Source organism: Manis pentadactyla, chromosome 7, assembly GCF_030020395.1.
Source record: "Manis pentadactyla isolate mManPen7 chromosome 7, mManPen7.hap1, whole genome shotgun sequence".
Taxonomy (NCBI): domain Eukaryota; kingdom Metazoa; phylum Chordata; class Mammalia; order Pholidota; family Manidae; genus Manis; species Manis pentadactyla.
Window position 1 is genome coordinate 47,717,423 of NC_080025.1, and position 22,974 is coordinate 47,740,396.

At 50.3% G+C, this 22,974-nt stretch overlaps 1 protein-coding gene and 1 long non-coding RNA gene across 5 annotated transcripts; one reads left to right on the forward strand and one right to left on the reverse strand.

Moving 5' to 3' along the window:
* Positions 1-1,666: 1,666 nt before the first annotated feature.
* On the reverse strand, positions 1,667-20,333 carry UPP1 (uridine phosphorylase 1). 4 transcript variants are annotated; one of them, XM_036918837.2, is made up of 9 exons: positions 20,199-20,333; positions 16,635-16,711; positions 13,532-13,593; positions 8,014-8,131; positions 6,545-6,703; positions 5,323-5,437; positions 3,234-3,443; positions 2,716-2,862; positions 1,667-2,171 (listed from the first exon to the last, which is right to left on the reverse strand). In XM_036918837.2, the coding sequence occupies exons 3-9, from the start codon at positions 13,570-13,572 to the stop codon at positions 2,032-2,034; spliced, it is 930 nt and encodes a 309-aa protein (XP_036774732.2). In that variant the 5' UTR covers positions 13,573-13,593; positions 16,635-16,711; positions 20,199-20,333; the 3' UTR covers positions 1,667-2,031. The 4 variants fall into 4 exon arrangements, with proteins under 4 accessions (XP_036774732.2, XP_036774733.2, XP_036774734.2 ...); XM_036918838.2 differs by lacking the exon at positions 20,199-20,333 and adding an exon at positions 20,020-20,059; XM_036918839.2 differs by lacking the exon at positions 20,199-20,333 and adding an exon at positions 19,757-19,775.
* LOC130684462 (uncharacterized) lies at positions 20,187-22,974 on the forward strand. Its single transcript, XR_008998759.1, has 2 exons — positions 20,187-20,322; positions 20,917-22,974. It is a non-coding gene; the product is annotated as an uncharacterized LOC130684462 (long non-coding RNA).

Here is a 22,974-nt window from a genome sequence, read left to right on the forward strand (position 1 = left end):
CCAACGCAGCCTTGCAGCCCTGGGCAACTCTCAATTCTGGGCCTCAGCTTCCTCATCTGTAAAATAGGAAAGAGACTGCCTGCACCACAAGGATGTCAGGAAAGTAAGTTGAATTAAAAGATTGAGTCATTTAAAAAATCTAAAAATACAGATGTTCTATAGACTCAGATTAACATAATCATACTATTTCCTCTTTCCCCACCCAAGTCTAAGACTTTATTTAACCTCCTCTGTGTCAAGCACATATTACATAATTTCTCTTAAATTCTTCTGTGCCTTGGGCAGAGGAAAAAAGCAAAAACATAAACCTTCCACCTTCCTGTCCTCTGAAGAGAAGGAACGCGGACAGAGGGGGCAGGTGAAGGAGCAGGAGCAGAAGGGGCCCAGCACCCAGTGAGAATAGGGCCCCTGTTCAAAGGTCATTAAGGATTTTCCCTGTGTGACAGCAGAGCAGTGCAGCAAGTTTTCTCCCCTCAGTGAGGGGCCTTCAGGGCCACCAAGTCCACAGTGGGAGGACTGCAGCCACGGCTACCCTGCCACAAGTCTTGGGGCCCTGGGAAAGGTGCCTCAGGGCTGGGGAGGGGTTCCTGTGGGACTTCTTGAGGTGACAGTGCCCACTGATGTCAGAAGTGGGTGGGAGTGGGTGTCTTTATAAGAATTCGTGGTGGTGTGGCACCTGGACCAAGGAGAGGCTACTGGTTGTGGGACAGGGGCCTGTTTCGGCAGGGGCCTGGACAACCTTTGTCACCTCATCTTACTTAGCCAGCACCCCTGATGGCACTGGACATCCTGGCTCAGACTAGGCAAGGCAGGAAAAGAGAACTGGCCGGTGGACCTCACCCCAGAGAGCAGTTGGCCGGTCGTCTTCTGGAGGGGCCATTCCATTGCTGACTTGCTCTACACCTTAGCCAGCACTCCCTGAGGGACACTGATTCAGAAGTTCCTAATACCAATGAACACGGGATTGCTCTTAGCAATCACCATGGAAGTGACATCACGTGGTATTTCTCTTTGTCTTACTTCACTTTCACTTAGTGAGAGTGCATATCCTTGCCTTGTTCCTAATCTTAGAGAAAAATCTGTCCACTTTCTGCAGTTGAGGAGGAGGTGAGCTGTGGGTCTGCTATATGTGGCTTTTATTACTTTTATGTATGTTCCCTCGATGCCCACTTAGTTCAAAGTTTTTTTACCATAAAAAGATGTTGAATCCAATACTAGAAACAGTAGTGTGGAAGTGTTGAGAAGTTATTTGGGCCAACCAGACTCCAGCAATGCCTCAAGACCTGATGACACCCCAGAAGCAGAAGCTGCCAGACTCATCTGAGACAGAAGGGGACCCCCTGAATCCTGCCTTAGCCCACGCTCCAGTATCCCAGCTGGGCCCCTCAATGACTGATCCCAGAAGGAAGCTAAGGAGCAGAGTCTGGGGGTGCCATCCGCAGGAGCAGGGCAAGGCCAGGGCCACAGGCCAAGGCTCCATGGACAGACACACCGAACAGCCTGTCTTGGATCTAGGGGTGTATCATTGCCATTCATAGGTACCTGGACCCAGATCCATCGAGTAAGCAGTGTGGAGAACAGACACGGAAACAGCAGTGTGATTAGGCTGACGTGGAAGGTTCCAGAAATGTGGCTGAATGTTACTTGAGAACTATGCGTGTCCATATGCATATTCATGTGAAATTTATTTCTCAAATTCCTGACATCACTCATCAACGGGGTGTACAGAATTTCTTGCTCAGTGACATAAAATCTGAAAACCGTTGTAAATTAAAAGTCTGATAATTTTTCTAGAAATCCTTCAACTATTCCGACGAACATGCTTAAAGAAAACCCAAATCAGGCTAAGGTAACTGAAAACGCTCCAAAGAAGCTTCAAAAAAAAAAATAGTTAAGGCAGAAGTCTTTGTCTCTGAAATGCAACCCAATTCCAGAAATTCTTGAAGTGTGCATGAAGTCATGCATAAGGAAATTTGGGGCATGGTTTTATTTGCAGCAGCCAGGACCGCTCATGCAGGAGACTTGCGGGCATCAGGCTGCAGCAAGGCACTTCTTGATGAAGTGGCCCACCAGCCGCTGAGGCCGCTGCTGGTACTCCACGAGCAGCTCGTGGGGGCTGCTGATCTGGTCCCCTTCCAGGCGGTTGAGCAGAGTGACACACACGACAGCCGCTGCAAAGAGCCAACGCCACGTCACACAAAGCGCTGGGGCCTGACTCAGGGGTCACCTGTGCTGTCCCCTCGGGAGGAAAGGCTGACCACTGACACCAACAGTGGCGAGCAGCTAGATGGAGAGCCCGCGAGGCCGAGAAGAGCCCTCCCTCCTTGCGCCACCTTGCCGCCTCCCTCCATATTCTCCCCTGTCTTTAAGATGTTTTGTGTGAAAATGAAGCTGGATGGTGGGAGGGGGGACTCTGTACTGCCTGGAAGGGGAGGCAGGAATTATGCAAGGCAGCGCTGGACCCCGAGGGCGAGACCAGGAACGTGGGGTTGGATTCGCCCCAACTCGGAAATCTAAAGAGCTGTAAAGGCCAGACTCGCCCTGGGGTTGGCAGCAAACCTGGGCCAAGCTGAGGTGGGTCTTTCGGTCGAGTTTGTCACTGGGAATCCTGCCTCTGCCCCGACAAAGGGGCACAGAGCCAGGGTGAGGCTGCCCCGCGTCTGGGGGCACTTCCCGGGACGGGCCGGGGAGGGGCGCGGGAGGCCGGCCGCGTACCTCGGAGGCCGCAGGCTCTGCACAGGGCCGCGAAGACGGTGGACTCCATCTCGATGTTGCGGACACCCGCCGCGAACGCCGCCCGCAGGTACTCCTGCTTGTCTTCCTCCGTGTAGGAGCAGAGCGCGCCGTCCAGCCGGCCCTGCCCTGAGGACGCGCGCACGCGAGCCAGCGTCGGTGGGAAGCGCCCGCTGCGCGCCGCCGGTACCCTCCGGGCTGGGGATGTTACCCACCCCGCGGGCCCCATCCGCCCGCCCCAGACCAACCTCCCGCTGGCTCAGGCACTGTAACTCTGGGATATGGGAGCCCAGAGCCGCCCCCACCAGACCAGGACCAGCTGGAGGCGCCCTCCCCTCCGTCCCCACCACACACACACTAGACCGGGCCGCTCGGGAAGCGCCTGCCCCTTACCCCCACCCCCATACCAGCCCCACATCTGGGAGGTGCCTGCCCCTCCCACTGCAGACCAGCCCCTCCCCCGGGAACGCCCGCCCCGCCCCCGGCGCCCCGCCCCTCACCTTCATAGAAGTCCAAGGTGCACATGGTATTCCCCACAACTGTGGGGAATTCCGTCAGGTCTGCAGAGCACTGCATCAGCTCTTGCACTAGCTGGGCATCCAGGTGCGCGCTCCGAACCACGCGCTTTCCCAGGACCACCTGTTCGAACTCTGGCTTGAAGCAGGGGTCCACTGCCTCCCGGGTGATGACCACAGAGCCGGGCTCCAGACCTGAAGAAAGCAGCGGCTGTCATAGCCACACAGGGAGAACCCAGAGGGCACAGCAAAACACGCACAGAAAGGAAATGATCGATCTACGCACCAAAATACTGATGCATCTGCTAATATTCTAAAAAGAAATAGGACCCATTTTCTGTACCAAGTGTTTTTCTGATGATAAAAATAATAAATGCATAAGCATTGCAAAAAATAAGGAAAACAAATGTACAAAGAAGAAAATGAATTGCCAGGAACCTCCCATCCTGTTCCAAACGTTTGCTGTCTTCTGGTCAGTGCTTTTTTTAGAGGTCTGGGACTCCACCACATGGGTGAACATAATGTGTTTTTTTGTCCCTGTTTTGTACCTTTTATTAGTTAAGATTGCAAATAAATACTAAATAGACAAGAATAGTATAATGAGCTACTGTGCACACAAACCCAGCCCCAAAAATTATCAGCTCCTGACCCATTTTATTTCTTCTGCTCGATGAATAATACATGAACCAATGGCTTGCATTAATTCCCGGGGCCCAGAATGTTCAAGCCCTTTCGATCTTAGCTTCGCCCTCACAGTAGGTGTGCAAGACCCCTTCCAGAGCCAGCTGCCATTCTTAACACCGGCCCCACCCTTTCCAGGCAGAACCTGCTGGCTATCTGGGGACTCTTCTGTTCTCTGTAGCCACCCTGTGCTTCCTCCAGAGCAGTTGCCCATACCCCCCACCCACCCATCCTTCCTATTTGGGGATTTGTGGGGATGCTGTGTCACGCTTTGCATCAGTGTGGTTGGGAATCTAGGATTGGGCTAATTGCTGTCTGCTTTAATGGGCTTTTTCAGGAGATGGAAATCTACACACTCCTTCCAGGATGCTCTCTGATCATCAACTGTAGAAGTCCCTCCAAAGCAAGAACTCAGGAAGGACTTAAGAGTCCCTGGCAGATGCTGGCATGCTGTGCACAGCTGATCAATGGTATGGGAGGCTAAGTTGGCAAGATCAAGACAGCTCATGGCTGTTGTGTTTTCCTGAGAACAGTTTCTTTAAACACTGAATTATAATCCTGCAAATGCATATTTTATGTATCAATCTGTCTATACAATGAAAAGAAAAAGTGAGATGATGCACCCAGAAGATTTGGGGTCTACAGCCACCATCTCATAGTCAGACAACTTAAATTCTGGAATTACCATAATTCCAGGAGAGGTTAGGCCCATACAGAAACAAATGCACACAGGCTGGTTAGGTGACAGCAAGGCTACCACAGGCCCCCTCCTGCAGCTCCAAGCTCCTGGGCAGGGGCAAAAATTGCTGGACCCGTTCCCAGCAGAAAGAAAGGGCAGCAGTGAGTGTGACAGCTTGTATAAAGCAGTGTGCTGAGGGACTCTGGTTTAACTTAGCACCATTTTTAGCATTTTGCTTTCTCACTGCATCCTAGTCTTTCTTTGCTGGCTTTCAAAAAAAAAAAGTCAACAACTGGGGGCTTTTTAGGCCACTTAGGAATGCCTATCTTAATTTTGATTTCCACCTCTCTCTTCCCCTTTGATTCCCCTATAGGTCTTTCCATAAGGTGCTCCAAATCCTTGCTGGAATGAGGAGCAGAGGAAGGCAGAGAAGAGGGCATGAGAAAGACGAAGGAGAGAGAGCCAACTAACAGTCAAAGGCTCAACCACCAAGGCCCAGCATCCTCATTCGTGTGGCCAGGGGCCTTTCCTCCGAAAGGGGTGTGAGTTGGAACAGGCTGGACCAAAAACATTGCAAGACAAGCTTCCTCCATGCCTCCTGTTAATGATCTTCCTTGAACAACATGGAAGACAGACTCATAGGGCCCAAGCCTACACCACCTGTGCCTGCTTTGGGGCCGGATCCTCATCCACAGGCAGAGGCCCTGCATTTACCTATCCCGCCAGAGGTGCCAATGCGGATCAGGGTGACACCGGAGCATCGTGCATGGTACAGCAGCTTGATGAGCTCATGCAGCATGATGGAGATGGAAGGGATGCCTATACCGTGCTAGAACCAGGAAGAAAGGCCAATATTAAGCAAGGTGGTGCCTTTGCATGTTCTGTGCTGCAATGTAAACTGGTGGTAACAGAAGATGGACTGCAAAATACACATTTAAAAACTTAACACTTTGGGAAATGTAAGTCTACATGAAGCTGTCACACAGGTGACCCCATTTGAGCCACACACCCCATGATTAGGTGACAGTGGAAGAACTGGAGACTCAGTGGAGAAGCAAGAGCCTGCTATTGCCAAGAGGCACAGAGTCCTCTGGTCCTGGATGCCCTGCACACATGCCCACCCCACATACACCTGTAGGAGTCTTTTTTTTCTCTCTTTTCTCCCTGCCTTCTCTGCTTCAGCCTAGCGAAGTAACTGGCTGGCCCCACAGCGAACCAGATGCCTGTGGCCTCTCTGGTTCTGCCTGTGGCACTTCCTCCTGTTGGGGTCTCTCTGCTCCACCTCCCACCCTCCAGCAGAGGTGGTTCTTTGCCACTGTGTTTGCCATGGTGTCTGGCACAGTTCATGGTTCCATGAATTACCTGGAGTGGAATGATGTCTCGGCACCCCCGGAGTGTTCTGTATGGTTGATACTGCTAGGTGGCTCAGCTGACCAGCAATAGGGGACCCCATCTCAACAGGAGAGAGGTTGTGACTCTAGTCAGCACTTCATTTATATTGCTGCTTACAGGGGAAACCAAAACTAGAGAAGAAGGTATCTTTGGTAGAATAGAGAGATTTCTGTGTGTTCACTGTCACTGCTAATTCAAGAATATATATATGAAGTACCTGCTGTGGGGTGACAGCAGGGGGTGGGGGAGTTGTGGGGGTACTGGAGGCCTGGAACCTGGCCGCAGCTCTCCTCCCGACCCTGTTCATGCAGGAAACCTCCTCCTGCATCTCCAACCTGAGAGCCTCACCATGTACACAACTGTGTGTATTGCTCTGCTGAGCCTGGGCCTGGAGGCCTCACTGTCTCTGCACCCCTGCAGGGGCTCACCTTGCTCCCAGCCTGACAGAGTAAGCATGCGTTAAGAGGACTCAGCCTGTGCGTGCAGAGCAGGTGGGAGCTGGTAGAGCCTGAGGACTGAGCCCACCATGAGGGCAGGTACTCACACTGACAGACAGCACCGGTCCCACTTTGAACATGGCATAACGGTCCGTCCCCTCGCAGATGTTGGGATAGTCTGTGCCCGGCCGGTCCAGGCCCAGCTCCTTGGCCATGTATCTGATGAAGTCCTTCATCCGTGTAGGGCTTCCCCCAACACACACAAACTGCAGACAGAACAGCACCACTGTCAGCACAGGCCCAGCACACTGCCTGTGGGGCAGGGGTCCTCAGAGCACGGCTCTGACCAACATCAGCATCACCGCGAACTTGCTAGAAATGGAAGTTCCCCAGTCCCAGTCACACATGCTTTAGCAAGCTTTGCTGGAGAGCTTGAGAATCTCTGGGAATCACTGATCAGTGCAGGAGGTCCCAGGGTGCGATGCAATCCACTCCTCAGGATGCAGGAAAAGCAGACCCTTCCTCTCTGGGAAGGTAATTCCAGGTGCCATGGTCTCTGTCCATCGTGTGGACAGCAGCTCAGTGTACTGGAGGAGCCAGGCTCCTCGCTGTGCCCCCAGGGTTCAGGCCATAGCTGTAAAATGGATTTCCAAACGCTGCCTCTCACATGGCCAACAGCGAAAGAGCTGGGACCCAGTGGAGCCCTGGGAATTGGTAGCTATCATGGGAGGGTGGCTCTTGGAGAAGTTAAACTTTAATCTGCAAAATGCTATATACAAAAACTTATTTTTCATTTCATTTTACACAAGAAAATTTAACAAGCCAGTTTTAAGAAACTTGAGAGTGAAATTATTAGTCTATAAACATTAAGAAATTTATTTCATTTCCATTTATCCATTAAGGTTAACATATTTTTTCTAACCTAAAAATTAAGAACACATTGAAAGGTGCCCCCTCAATCCCGGTTTGAAAACCAACATACCGAAAGAACACAGCAGCAGATGGCACAGACCTCTGTTGTTATGTGATGACGCCACATGGCAGCAAGGGGTTCAAGTGCCACTGGTTCTGATTTTGAATTCTAAGCATTAGTCCAGCTTTATACACAAGCATTAGACATTTTTGAAGTCCTGTTCTAGGATAAATCAGAACTGAGGAACTTAAGACTTTGTAGGAAGCTGCATTCAGCAGAAGAAGCATTAAAGGCAATTAATGAAACAGTGTCAATACTAATCCTACATGAGGAACAACAGACACAGTGTAATTACTCTATATATTAGCCTTTGCTCCTGGAAAATGTCTCTATCTCCTTTCACCTTTTCTCTTAAGGAAGCAATATATAGATATATTGCTTCCATTATATACTAAATTCATAAGAAATTAACTAGGAAATAATCTGGCAATAGTTACTATAGTTTTCTTTTACTAGTTAGTTATATGAAAACTAACAATTTGCAAAATGCTGGCAAACATATAACTTCATAAACCTGTACTCTTGTCACCAGGACTACCCACAGCACCCATGAGGAGGCTGGTCTTAAAACATGTCCCCAGTCCCAAAAGCCCTGCTTTTTACCTTCACATCTCCAAACAGAGCTGGGAAATCATGTGTGCTAGTGCTGAGGCTGAAGTGGTAGAGCACGTCTTCATTCATTGTTGCTACGTTCGGATTGCAAAGTTGTACGAAGTGGTCACTGTTACAGAATAGGAACATAAAAGGTGTAGAACGCCAGCATCCAATGGCTAATGTGATTACAGAAGCGCCCTAAGTCAGCGCGATGTAGGTGGCACATGGTGAGCCTAGCGCTGACAGGCTCTCACTCCCTGGTGCCATTCCTCCCCTCTTCCCAGCTGCCACCCAGGGCCCATTTAGAGGGTGATTAGAAAAAACTCAGCACAAAAAAAGTACAAATATTAAAATGCAAAATCACCCCATACAAAAAGCGTGGCCAGTTGTTACTCAACTCAGGTTCATTCAACATTATAGACTTGACTTTATTTTAAAAATAATACATTTACCATAGGAAATAAAGACAAAAATAGAAGGGAAAATAAATGCCTCTCCTTCTTCCACCGAGAGATAACCTTTCTAATATGTATACCTTGCATTTCTTTTTCTTGTCTTATTGCACTAGCAGCATTTTACCTGTACAATATCCAGTGGCAGTGATAAGACATCTTTTCTTTTTTTTTCAATATGGCTATTAAAATGTTTGTGTGGCTCTTATTATTATTTCTATTGGACAGGACACCACTGGCCTAGATAGGAACCAGAAAACTTTTTTTCATAAAAAGCCAGATAGTAAGTATTTTTAACTTTGCAAGTCATATGGTCTGTCACAACTACTCAACTCTGCACAGAGAACACCCAAAAGAGTGTAGTTGTGTTCTAGTAAGACATTATTTACAAAAACATGTGCCTGCCAACCTTAAACATAGTGCATTCAACATTTGTGCCTTCCTGACTCTCATAGACAGATGTCCTCCCTCAAACCCAGGCCTGCTGCATGCCAGGAGTGCAGAGACAGAAGGAACCCTGGTTCAGAGCAATCAGGACCTTCTTTATCTTCCTGCTGAGTCTTTCTGCCCAGAACCCACTGGTCATGTTTCAATCTAATTCTGCATAAAGAAGAGGAAAATGTGAGACAAGGTCTCAGCGGCATGTGATTTGGAAATACCTACACGACTTTCCATAAGGCCAGCTTGCATGCCCTCACATCTGTTCAAACCAAGCCTCTCAAGGAAATTTGTCACAGAACTGCCATTACATTTCAAAATATAACTGAAAATACACACTTTCCTACTACACAGACACTCTGGATAGCTCTAATACCAATTTCTATTTCTATTTACTTATTTTAGCTTTGGTCATACCACAGATTACTTCCCAGGAAAACAGGTTATCTATAAACTACAAGTAACTAAATCATAAGTAAGTGCCTGCGCTAAGCGCCTACTAAGGCTAGTCATTCTGTTGACCTAGGTCACTCTCAGTTCCTGCCTCTGAGATGCCCAAAATTCAGCAAAAAAAAAAAAAAAAAAAAAGATGTGAGCAAAAACATGCAATATATTATATTAACTACAGGAAGACAAAGGAAAACACAGCATCCAGGGGAAGACAGTATCTGACTTAGTTTCAAGCAGAGGTCAGTATAGCCTGCAGGAAAAATCCAGCCCACCACCTGTCTGGGGTTGTGTTAGCACAGAGCCACCCTTACCCATTTACACACATTATCCATGACTGCTTTCATCCTATGCCTACAAGGTCAGAGTTGAGCAGCTGTGACAGCGCTCTCTAGCCCCAAGTGGAAGATGCCCACTCTGACCCCTCACGGAAAAAACTTTTCTCCACTGGTTTAGAGGGATGCAAGCTTCCTCATGGTGGACACAAAGTTCGAAACGCTCTCCAGGCACAGGCAGGGGCACCTGGCCACGTGGGGTGTTTGGTGTATTCTGTCTCAACAGACCTGAACATAAATGCAGGTGTAGGGTGATCAAGACCTGATATGGAGGCATGCATGTTTGAACCTGGAATGGAGTTGGTGAGAGGTATCACACCAGGGAAATGTAAGCAGGTGTGCCTTCCAGAACTACCCCTCCGGGGACACCTATGAAAAGCTGAGCAGAGGGGTGACTGGAGCCTTGGAAACCATGGTAACATTTGGCCCAAGCAGAGACAGCAAAAGGAGGGTTTGAACCCAGCAGTGGGAGTCCATGGAAAAGAATCCTTCAGCAGCTAAATTTGTGAACTCACAGGTCAGGTTGAATCTCTGCGGGATAAAAAGCATCTAACGTGAGTCCAAGATCTCTGGCTTTCATGATGGTGGGGTCACCAAAGTGAGGGAATCCAAATGGTAAAAACAGAAGTTCAAGGAAGAGGAGGGCTTATCTCTGAACACACTGTTGGAGGTGTGGAGATGTCTGAAAGGCACCCAGGCTTCCCTTTGCTTCTGGCTGATGGAAGGAAGTTATATGTGGAGCTTGGTCTTATTACAACTGGGTGATAGTGAAAACAGATGGGAAAGTTCAAGGGCTTCATGTGAAAAGATGGCCAAGAACCAAGAGGGTTGGGGGACACTGTCACCAGCCACTCCGAGGACCCAGAACCTGTGTCTGTCCAGTGATTAGCTTCGTCACCTGCAATGAACATTTCAGACAAGGGAAGTGACACGCAGCCAGCAGACTTCAACTGTACATTCCACAGGCTTCCAAATTCCTGATGGGAACTGTGGGTTGCCAGGGCCGCTGGCTGCGTGTCAGGACTTCCAGCCTCCACCTCCTCGCTCAGCACACTCTGCACCTCGTTTTCACTGATCCAACCGACTCTCATTTGCTGGGTCTTTCTGGAGATTCAGCAGTCCTCTCTACCTAGTATTCACTTGTCCTGAAACCCTGTCTTCCCCCTGGTGACACTGACTGGTGACTCTGCCCCTAACAGAGGCATCCGAGGCCTTGGCTCTCTGCAGGCACAGGGTTGCTCTCCCTGCTGAAATCCCGTCCATTCTCCAGCTCTTCTTCCAGATGATGCTCGTTATACTTTATCTGTATCTTCCTGTAATAATTCTGATTTATATAATTAATGGAGTAACTTTATCTCCAGTAACAAAAAGCACTGGAGGCCACGAGTGCGTCTTACTTACCTCTGAATCCCTGCAGCACGAGCCTGCAGCAGACGCGCGAAACAAGGCTGAGATGGCCTTTCCCTGTTTCATCGGTCTCACCTCTCCTTGGGTCTCCCCAGTTCTCTTTCATCTATTACCTCATCAGTCCCCTGGTTTATCTTTCATGGAGCATCAACGGCAGATACCCAGGCTCCAGCCTTTTCTCTCTCTTCTATATTTGATGGCTTTTTCCTTTCCTGTTTCTCAAATTTCCTTTCCTGTCTGATTTCCTAAAATAGTGTCCAAGTAAACTCACACCCTTACAGTTTTAAAAGGCTGACACAGAAAAGATAAGAACAAAATATTAAAAAGAAACAGAAAGACTTTTTTTAAAGGGAGGATGCTGGTTGACAGTCATGGCTCATGTTGGATTTCAGACATCTCTGGGCTGATCAATAAACTGCCACCAGGATCCTCCGTGTGCTGTGTTGACAGTTCGCTCACATTACAGCATCCTGGGCAGAGATACTGCAAAATCTGGATCAAGCAGCACAAGAAATCTGCCAGAGCCACAGAGCCACGCCTGTGTGCCCCAACCCCAACCCCTTCACCAGTCCCAACCAGGTTCCCTTCCTTTCTAGATTCAGGGTTTGTTTTACTCTGCTGGGGCAGGGAGGACACTTCTCAAGGGACCAAATCCAGGTGTATGTGTAGCTGGAATGATCCCCAGACTTTCCCAGAAAGCCTTTCTGATCTCTAGGCCAAACTGAACTTCTGACATCATGACACACAGCATCTTAAGCTGCTCTAGTGACAATTACTGCTACTCTACTTGTGGCCCCTATTCTCCTTCAGGAAGTTGCTAATACATAGAGCACCAAACAGATGGGCTAATGGGCAAGCATCGGAACTGATGAAATAGGATGTGATTAACACAACTTTGTCATGTATTTCAAAATAAGAAAAACCTTTCTTCTCTTTGATTCCAGGAAGAGGAGGAGAAAGAAGGTGTAACTGCCAAAGATCAGCAATGATTTTTACATGTATAGAATTTGACACAAACTATTACCAGAATGTGCTCAAACTCATTTTTGAAGTATTTTAAAATAATATAATAATAAATAAATAGTAACACATATTACTGCATAGTAATATAATAAAATAACAAGCCAAAGACATATCACTTAGAAAACTATTTCTCTGGACTACACACAATTTCAAGTTACTTTATCTTGTTTTATTCTGTCACTTTATTCATTTACTGAATAGTCACGGAGCACCTGCTTTGTAAAAGGAATGTCTGAGAAGGAAAAGGAACGAAAACTAGCTTCTGATTCCAGGAGTTACCTGGCAGGGAAGAGAGAATGCTAGCTGCCCTAATACAAGCTGGCCCAGATTTATTAGGCCAGGTACTCACAGGGACAAGAAGAGATAAGCAAGGGGTGCTGGTTGGGTAGGAAGATCGAGCACGGGACCTCGGCTGACCCTACCACCAGCCCCACAGCCTGCACTGGGCAGAGGAAATGCCAGGTACTGGACCTTGTGGTAGAAATGATGTTGTCAATATAGCTGGTACATAATTCATCTAATGCTCACAACTAGGGCAGATGTCAGATCCCATCAGTATCCACATTTTAAAGCTTTAAGAGACGCACTCACAAGCCAGCCTTTAGCACTCAGAACAGTGCACACAGCCTCTGGGAGCAGACTGTGATAAGTCAGTGAGTGACAATGAAACCACTGAGGGAATGCTAAATAATTACAGAGTGGGGGTAAGGGGTGCCTCCCAGTGGGGTCCCATCAGCTGTGGCCCCACCATCCCCTCCCCAGAAATCATTGCTGATCTTTGGCAGTTACACCTTCTTTCTCCTCCTCTTCCTGGAATCAAAGGGAAAAAAGGTTTTTCTTATTTTGAAATATGTGACAAAGTTGTGTTAATCACATCCTGATTCATTGGCGAGATTAGAGCCACAGAGCCAGGAATGGCCATGCAGTGGGGCAGAATTCCCCAGGCAACGCAACAGAGGGGGCACACGTGGAGGTCAAAGAAACTAGAAAGGTTAGTGGACTTACAAATCCATGTAGGTATGGGGATGAAGACAATAAATTAACTTTTCTAGAAAAGCACAGATAAATATCAAAGAGGGGTCAGGACAGTCACAAAGACTAGAAATACACAAAGCTGCAGAGAAGGGACAGCAGTGAAGGTTCAAACCATGAAAGCGCTGGGAGGGAAGCAGTAGACAGAGCTCATGTGAGGGGAGTCCTGCTGGACATAGAGCCCACCCGGCCATCTCAGAGGTCCCCATGCCCAGCGCTAAGAGCCACAGCCTCGGCCACCCCAGCCACAAGCCTACGGAGTTGTCCCTCCAGGACCCATTCTCTGTCACAAAAGTCAAATGCATTCATACATATCAACTCTCAGAAAAATGTGGGGCACAAAGTAATCACAACAAACCCCCAAACCCAGCATGTGGCTAGTCAGAGCCTTACTTGTGATAGCCAGGTTCCTTTGTTTTGGGTCCTGAGGCCATTCTCTCACCTGGCGCAGGACCCTAGGAGAAAACAGCACAGGATGGCATTCAAAAATAAGCCCAGGCACATTAAAAATCTTCACTTTATCTGATTACAACTGATTTCAGTGGGCAGCACCAAGTGGGGGTCATTAGGAGCTGGGCCTCAGGAGCCCGGAGGTGCAGAGAATGTGCAGAGTGGACAGGGGTTCATGACCAGCCACAGCTCACACCAGCTGGCACTGACTGGCCATCTTGAGTGTTTTACTTTCATGACCTTGAGGCACTTACAGACTGAGATTTCAGTTTGCTGACTAGGCCCCCATCTGCACATCAGGGCCCCCTGCCCCCAGTCTACTGGCCTCCTTGTTTAAGTAATTCAGCAACAGTGAATCCCCTAGTAGGAACCAAGGTCACTCTGACAGTCAGAGGCTGTGCTAGGCTGTGCTGGCCTGTGGAAGTTCAGAGCGATCAAGTGCAGCGCTGAACACAGGTACATCACGTGTGCATGCAGGTGTGACTGAGAGCACTGCCCAGGGAGCTACAGCCAGAGGCTCCTGAATCTTACCCTCCCACAACCCTCCTCCCTGCTGTTTCCCAGCCACACACCTCACCCCCAGACCACCCTCCACCGCCCCAATCTTCTCGAATCCTATCCTCCTTCAGGGGAGAGGGAGGGACAGGGCAAAGGCCCCAGCTGTTGGGACCCACCAAGAAGAGGGACCCGAGGCAGGTCTGAGTCAACCAGTTATCTGGCCCACCCCCCATCCAAGGCTGTAGGTGAAATCACTCAGACATCAGCAACCACACGCCGACCCAAGACCTCATCTCTGCGTGGAGCACAGGGCTGAGCTGGAGCCCCTGCAGGTGAGCGTCAATGGCCCTCGGTCCTGGCCCTGGCCCTGGCCCTGGCCCCTGCTTTAGAGACAGGAGGGTGAATCGGGTTACAGGGACTAGGTAGGGGAAAGGGAGCTTCCTCTGGGGACTGGTGTCTCACCAGCACCTATTAAACAAGTAGAGCCCAAGCTGGAACCCCAAAGAAACCCCATCTCTTTTGCAAAAAGAGATGGATAACTGCTATTACCACAGTTAATACTGACCATTTTTAGCAAATTCTGAAAAACAGAGAGAATTATAATGGTTGGGTCTGGTCTCTCTTCACCAGCTTGGTATTTATAAGACCTGTCTCTGCAAAGACCAGCCTCATGCAGTCCAGTGAAGGGAGCTGAGGAAGGGCCTGGGTCTTAAGAGAGGTGCCCCCAGAGCCACCAGCCCAGCCCATGCAGAAGGAGGGCGGGAGAACCTGGTGGGTCATCAGGGCAGTGGTTCCATGGTCATCTCCTCTCCCCACCTTCCTCAGCTGGAGAGCTCCTAAACCTCTGCATTTTCCGTGCTGTGAGCCACAAAGATCTCCTTATGTGAATAAGGTGACCTTTGGAGCACCTGAGGGTGGGGGCTGGTTGCCAAGGAAACCAACCACATGATTAGAGGGTTAAACTTTCAGTCCTACCCCCTGACCTGAGAGGGGAGGAGTTGGAGGCTGAATAAACCATCAATGGCCAATGAGCTAATCGATCATGCCTGTGTAATGAAGCTCCATAAAAAACCAAAGGGTCAAGGGTCACAGCACTTCTGTAGTGGTGACCTGGTGGAGATCTGGGGACAGTGGCGCCTGGAGAGGGCAGGGCAACTCCATCCCTCTCACACCTGGCCGTACCCGAGTTATGTCCTTTATAATAAACTGGTCATCTAGTGAATAAAATGCTTCTCTGAGTCCTGTGAGCCGCTCTAGCTAATGGAGCCCAAGGAGGGGTCATAGGAACCTCCAGTCTGCCGCAGGTTGGTCAGAAGCCCAGGTGACAACCTGGACTTGCGTTTGGCACTTGAAGGGGTGGAGGGGTGTGGTGCAGTCTTTTGGGACTGAGCCCTCAGGCTGTGGGGTCTGATGCTGTCTCTGGGTAAGTAGGGTCAGGGTTGGGCTGAATTGTAGGACACCCAGCTGGTGTGAGAGCCTTGGTACTGGGAAAAAAAAGCACATTGGAATTGCAATCGGTGATCAGAATCTCAGGTCCAAATTCCAGGCCTTTACAGCCTCCATCAGACAGACATATAAGCTGCGTGGTGTCGGCACCGGTCTGGTTTCCAGGAACCACAGCCATCAGGAGACTTGCTGCCCTCAGTGGCCCCAGCTCCCCCTGCTCTCAGTCCTGTGCCCCTGTCGCATCACGGGGAGTGGGCTGTACATTCCATGCAGACTCGCCTTGCTGGGCAGCCAGCCCTCAGCTGTCCCTGTCCTTGTCAGGCTCCCTAATCCCCTTATCCATGGGGACTTAGAGAAGTGGCATGGCCTGAAGCCCTACAGAGTCGGGTCCCCAGGGCCTGTCTGCTGGGAGAGCAGAACACTGCTCACAGCACTCTCCCTGAAGATCTGTACCCTCTGGGCTGTTTTGGGGCTAGAGACCTGGTGGGCAGGAGCTGTACCCCAGGGAGCTCAAAAGAGGAAGTGTTAGAGGGCCTTTCTCTAGGGGTTGAGTCACAGAAGTGAGGTGCTCCCCACCGCGGAGAAAGCCTGCTTGCCTGGCCTTCCAGAGAAAGTGCCGCTCTCCAGGTCTGCTTGCTTCCTTGCCTCAGAACCAGAGAAACCATTTCCCTGCTCAGCCCTGGCCCTGGGCTCTTCCTGAGCAGCCCAGGGCCTGCCTCCCCTGCACCTAATGCTCACCAGTGCTCCACTCCCAGGACTTTCTCCTGCACTCCCCCCATCCCCCTGCACTCTGTGGAGCTTTATTCAGCCACCTGCATGCAGGGGAAATCAGAGACTTGTGCCATGTTCTAGTGGGAAAGTTCCCGGAGAAATAACTTGGGTCTGGTGGCAGGGGTGCAGGTTTCCCCGGGCAGCCCTGGCATAATGGTCAGAGCAGAGTCTCACTCTCCAAAGGACAGGGGCAGGGAGGACATCCCGCCCACCCACTGAAGGTCAAGAATGGGAGGTGGATCAGTCTCACCCTCCTACACCGTTCAGCCCCTAGACCACCTGGGGCAATGCCAAGAATTGGTTGCCCTTCCTGGGCAGGTGGGTTACTCACCTAAACTCCCTCTTCTTCCAGAGGCTGCAGCTGAGCAGGCAGAGGGAGGGACCAGGTATTCACTCTTATAAAAGACCCTGGTGATAATTAAGAATAAGATAACAATTTAGAGACAAAGTGCTACATTTTTATTTCAAAATCAGCTTTTGAGTTAAAAAAAAATGAACAGAGTTGCATTATTTTTTCCAACCTTCAAAGGAATCAGGAAGTAGGTCTAGTGAATGAGTATTACAGGTCCTTTAATATTGAAGCCAAAGTTTGGCCACTAGGGTTTGGGGTAGAAAAGTAGACAGGAGTCCTTGTGCCCAGGGTCCACAGTCTCCACTGTCCCTTTGTCCTGAGAGGTAGAACTTTCATGGAGAGGTGAGAGCTTTTCCAGAGACCAGCCAGCTTCTTAGCAGGTTAGGTGGGCCCCTGGTGCCTGAGTAAGAGGTCTAGGCAACATTTCTTCCAACATTGTACCATGAGCCTCCACCTCTCCCGAGGGAGGACAGGATTCCTGCTTCAGGGTGTCCCCTCCTTCTGGCCAGCCCGGGCTCTTCTCTACACACCTAGAGGGTTTCATCAGATTGCTGGCCTGAAGGTTCTGCGTCCCAGAAAAACCTGAGCCTGGTTCTGGGCTCTCAGGCTCCCCAGGGAGGAAACTTTCCTGTCAGCCCCGGTGAACACTCCCCTCTATCTGTTGTCAGATCCGACTTATCAAAACCAAACCTTCCCACCCCAGCTGTTCTTGGTGGGTTTTTGTTTATTTGTTTGTTGTATGTTTTGGCCTATTTAAAAATCACAGAGGTAGGTTACTTTGTGTAAATAGCTTAGTGTATAAACGTTTATAACACTTGTTTGAATAAACAGAATTCAAAAGCAAATGCATGTGAGTGTCTGTGTGTCTGTCTGGGAGGAAGGGTTAATGCCCAGTGTTTATCTCAAGGGAGTAAGAAAAGCAGGAAGTTTCACTTTCGGTTTTATATTTGATTTTTTTTTTTTAAACAATGTGTTTGTAGTAATTTTATGATGAGTAAAAGCAACAAAAAGTCCTCTTGGACCAAAGCCAGTTTCAAGAAACTAATTTATCTTTTTCAACTAAAATGTTATCTCAGTGCCCACCAGTGCTCAAAGCTCTGGAAGGAAGAATATAATTTGTGCCCAATAAATCTATGCTGAATTAAGAAAAGAAGGCTGCCTCTATAGGGCTGGTGCAGAGGGAGAGCTAGACAGCCAGTTTGGCCTGGGATGGGAAAGCAAATCCTGGAAGACTGGCTGAGAAGGGCCTGGGGCCAGTGCCAACGGACAGGCCAAGTGGAAGGTGGCACAAAGCGGCAGACCTGGGGGTAAGGGAGCCAAACATGGAGAACCAGACTGAGACACTTCTATTCAGGGCAATCATAAATCACAAAGCCATGGTCACAGCCAGTGAACAAAGCCAAAGACCTATAACCGAGAAGACACCAGGGAAATGGGGGAAATAAGCCAAAGAGAGGCCAGGTGGTCTGGGACAAGGTACAGGAAAAAGGAGGGAAGGTCAGAAACAGTGAGGAGGATAGAGGAAAAGGTCACAGATGCCCAAAGACTACTTCAGTGATCTTCCTGTAAATGGCCCTGGTCTACTTTGGACTTCAGAAAGGATTTCTCTGTAACCCTTACAAGGGGGGTGGCCTGGTAAGGGGCTGATCTTAGGAGAGGCAAGTTCCAGGGGGGCCAGGAAGGCTGCAGTCTGTCACCTCGAGTCCCCTGCCCAAGGACTGACCTGGAAGGGAGCCAAGATCTGTGGACAGCCACTGAGGCTGAGCCAGGTTCCCCTCCCTGGGCCCTTCCAAGTCCAAGGACAGCTTATATACAAGAATCCCACAAGGTCATAAAATTTGTGACCGTAAAGTTTCTCTAAAATCCTGCCAAACTACTCAATGCCGGTATTTTATGCTGTAACATTTTGTTAAATGTTGGTTTGGTGTATACGTGGGTCCATTTGAACTCTTAAGGTTTGGCAATTTTTTTTAAATAAGAAGAAAATAAACAACGTGCCCAAAATGGAGCCACTTTCCTCATGACAGCAAATCAAGCTTTATATCTGTTAAAAGCTTTATTTCTTTATATCTGTGGGAAACAGGCCTTGAAATTTTTCTGAGCAGATAGAACCAGGTCGGTCATACAAACACAGCTTAATGGAACTTATTTTGCAAGGCTAAAACTTGACCTGGGTTACTTCTACTGTGCGCCTCTAGAAGAGATAAGCAAAACTTGAGCTGTTCTCCGTGGTTGATAGTAGGCAAGGGCGTCGGGCCAATTCCCTATCATTTAGGAGAAGCCTAACATGTGGCCAATCGCTGAGGGGCCGGCAGCACCACCTCCCATCATATTAGCTGCATTGTAACAGGGCACCCCAGCCGCAGTGCAGGTGCAGATTTGAGTAATCGGGGTTTGCAAACTGTGTTTTGGTGGGTGCACAATAAACTTTTAGTAATGTATCGATTCATGGGTTTTACTTCTGTTGTTTCTGAACTTTGGATATTTCTAACCTAATTGCAGTTTCAGTGTCTCAGGAATGTGACCTTTAACCAGTCACCTCAGATTACCTCAGCACAGGAGTGGTAATCTGCAGGATCCACCCAGCCCTTCCCCCAGGGAAAGAGGTCTGGCCTAAAACAATTATTTCTTTCTTTTTTTAACTAATAATTTCCTTGTTCCACTGGGTTCTGCCTAAACCATCTTCGGCGTTGTCCATTCCCTCAGAGCCCCTTTCAAGGCTAGATGGGATGCTGCCCATTCATGAATCACTGAATAAAGCCAATTTGATCTCAGATCTTCTCAGGTGAGTAACATCTTCTAACTGTAATAGTCACTTTCCATGACAACGAAAAGGGGGAGTTCTAAAAGTTCCCGCACTCCCTTCCCGCCTGATCTGGGCAGCGGGGAAGCGCTGGTCAGTGCCCCGCCTGGTCCACCAGGTGGATCTTCCAGAGACCCATACCTGGGGCTGAGCCCAGCGGGGCCACGGAAGAGGGCGGCTGTGGGTGGGCGGGGGAGGCCACCTGCTCCCACGCACCCTGCCCAGGGCCCTCTCCGGGTGCACCTCCCTTAGTACCGGAGCCCAGTTCCCGAGCACCCTCCCCGAGCACCTTGCTCACCGTCCTGGTGCACCTGCCCCGCGAACCCTCCGCATCCTCTCGGCGCTTGTACATCCTCCCCATACATACCGCTCCCCGAGCACTGAACTCCCAACGCACTCTCCCCCATCCCCCGGAGCACCCTGCTCAACCTGCCAGAGCGCCCTGCTCCTCCGCCACCCTCCCCGCGCACTGGGCCCGCTCCGGGGCACCCCGCTTCCCGCGATCCCTCCCCGCACTCTCCTGCTGCAGCACTCTCCTTGGGCACCCCGCTCCCAACGCACCTTGCTGACCGCACACCCTACCCTCGCACCCTCCTCCCGGCGCACACACCTCCGGCACCCTAATGCCCGCGATCCCTCCCTGCGCACCTCCCCTCCTGCACTCTCCCCGGGCGCCGCGAGCTTGAGTCACCGCCCAGCAGGTGACAGCGCCCGAAAGCAGAACCCGGCGCACGACTCACGGCCACAGGGACCTGCTACTCGCTCTGCGCGATGCCAGGCAACAAAGACCTCGTCCAGGGCCCGAGGAAGACACAGCTCTCGGAGGGCTGCCGCGGGCAGTCCGAGGAGGTGCAGACCAGCTAGGTAAACTTCGGATCTAAGTCTGGCCGAGCTCGGGGACACCGCCCCGCCCCGCCCACCGGTCCTCGGCGCCCCCACCCCCGCCCCGCCCCCAGCCTTTCCGGAGGCTGCCCCCTTCACCAGTCGGCTTCCTCCTCTGGAGCGGGGAGGGCCCTGAATCACCGGTGACATCCCTGTTACTCATTAAGCCCTGGTAGTTCAGGGGAAACCTCGTGCTAACCTTCAAAAATGACAACAGGCCTTATGGGGTAGATGGGTTTATTCCTAATAGAGGAAACGCAATTCGGGACGGACAGCCATCCGCTGGCAAGTCCCCGGGACAGAGGGGAGCTTGCTTATAGGCGGGAAAGGGAGTTGGGAGGGGCTGCTTTGGACCAAGCACATTGGAGGATAGCGGTCCACGGACGCTGGCATCTCATTGTCCTCGGGCGGTGGGGCCGGCAGGGCATCCGGGGCCTGAGCAGAGGAGTCTCCCCCCCTTTTGCTGCTGGGCTGTGGCACCCGGGAGAGCTCCCCAGCCCTGGCTGCTGATTCCCTTTCAAAAGTGGTTTCCTTTATTCATTCTCACTCCCTACTGTTTTCATCCTCATCTGGCAGCAGAGGAGACTTGGGGTAACACCAGGACCCAGGGCTGCCTGGAGATGCTGCACCTGATGGGAGAGCCACCAGGACCAGCCAAGAGAAAGTTACAGAGAGAAATCATTCACGGTTCCAGGCCTGGGTGGGGTAGGGAAGGGGGCTGGGCCACATCAGCTGCAGATCCCTTCATTTCTCCTGTCTCAGGTTCCCCTTTGGGGTGTTTTTCTGGGAACTTTCTGATTCCAGGAACTCCCCAGTGGCTGGGGAGAGCCGGGAGATGCAGGCCCACAAGAAGGAAATGACTCATCCATTCAGTTACCAGCTTAGACTACAAGGCCTGTCTGCAACCAAAGCCACACGCTGACCCCCGCTGCTAGCTCACACCCTGGACAAGCAGTCCTGTGTGCCTGGGGGCTCAAAGCCCAAGAACCTCTGGGGAAGAGAAGTGGCAGTGGCCCCCGTCCTTAGAGAGGAAAGACTTTGTTTCATTTCCAGGAGGTTGCACATGAACCAGACAATCAAACACCAAAGACGAGATTGTCAAGTTAAAAGCTCATAAATGTCGCAGACTGTAAACAAAATTGTGCTCAGTCATTTCTAAAGCCCCCCTGGAAGGCCAGCTGGGGCCTTGCCTCCAGCAGAGCTATGACACTGAGAAGCAGCCTCTCAAAGGCAGGACCACCGAATAAGGACACCCACTGCTGCTGGGCTCACCAGAACCGGGGAGATAATTCCAAGCTACTCGGATTCCCCCAAAGCTGAGAATTCTTCACTGCTGCTAACTGAGGCTCTTTGTCCACTGTTTGGGCCCACTCCCCAAGGCCCTGTGCCCCTTACCCTTCCCTCCCGTCCCAGTGGCTAGACTGTCCTCTGAAGCCCACTCAGAGAGACAGTGGAAACAAGCGCGTGTGTCAGAGAGCCGGGAGGCACCTCCAGCTGGCCATGGAATACACAGAGGTCACTAGCAGCATTTTGATTGTTAATGAGAAAGAATGGAGAACAGTCTCCTGCCTCACATGAGGCAGGCAGGGACCTGCGTGTCACACACTATTCTCAGACCACTCACCTGGACATTTATAAGTGCCCCAGACACCAGAGGGACGCATTTGGCCTGGTGGGTTCTTGCACTCTCAGTCTTCACCTGCAGAACACTGCAAACTGCATCCACTTGCCGTTCACCTGCATTGCCACAACCTTCTCTTCCTTCCTCATTTAGGTCTCAGCCTAAAGGTTGTTTGTGAGAGAACCTTCCCTGACCCCGACTCACTTCCCAGGGCCCCTTCTCTAAAATTCTAGCCTACAGCCCCACTGTGATTTTTTTAATGAATTTTTATGGAGGAAATTGTGCGGTTATATTGAGATGATTGTACACTGTGATGTTTTCTGTGGTCTGAATGTGTGTGTTCCCCCAAATTTCATATGTTGAAATCGTGACTCAAAGGTGATGCTCTTAGGAGGTGGGGTTTTATGGTGGTTAGGGTGGAGCCCTCATGCATAAGGTTGGCATAATTATTAATAGAGACCTCTAGGGCCTCTTTGCCCCTTCCACCATGTGAGGAAACAGCGACCTGTGAACCAAGAGCAGGTTCTTGCCAGACACCAAACCTGCCGGGGCCTTGGTCTTGGACTTCCAGCCTCCAGAACTGTGAGAAATAAATTTCTGTTGTTTATAAGCCACCCAGTCTGTGGCATTTTTGTTACAGCAGGTCTGATGAACTGGGGCAAAGTTGGAAGGAATAACAAGAGGGATGCCTTGTGGCCTTTACCAGGGTTCCCCAATGGGAACATTTTGTGGAACTGTACTAGTGTGTTACAGGCAGAGTATAACTTTAATGCAACACACCAGTGTGCCCCAGATTCCCTCAGTTTTTCTTGTACTCATTTCATTTCCTATTGTACTTAGTTCTTACAACTTTGTCACATGTGTGATTCCACTACCATCAAGATCCTGATCAGCCCATCACCAAAAGGCCCCCCACAGCACCCTCTGATAGCCCACCCCCACCCCTGAGCCCTGGCATCCACAGATCTGTCTGCCACTCTATGTCAACTGCAGGGAAGCATATGGTATCTAAC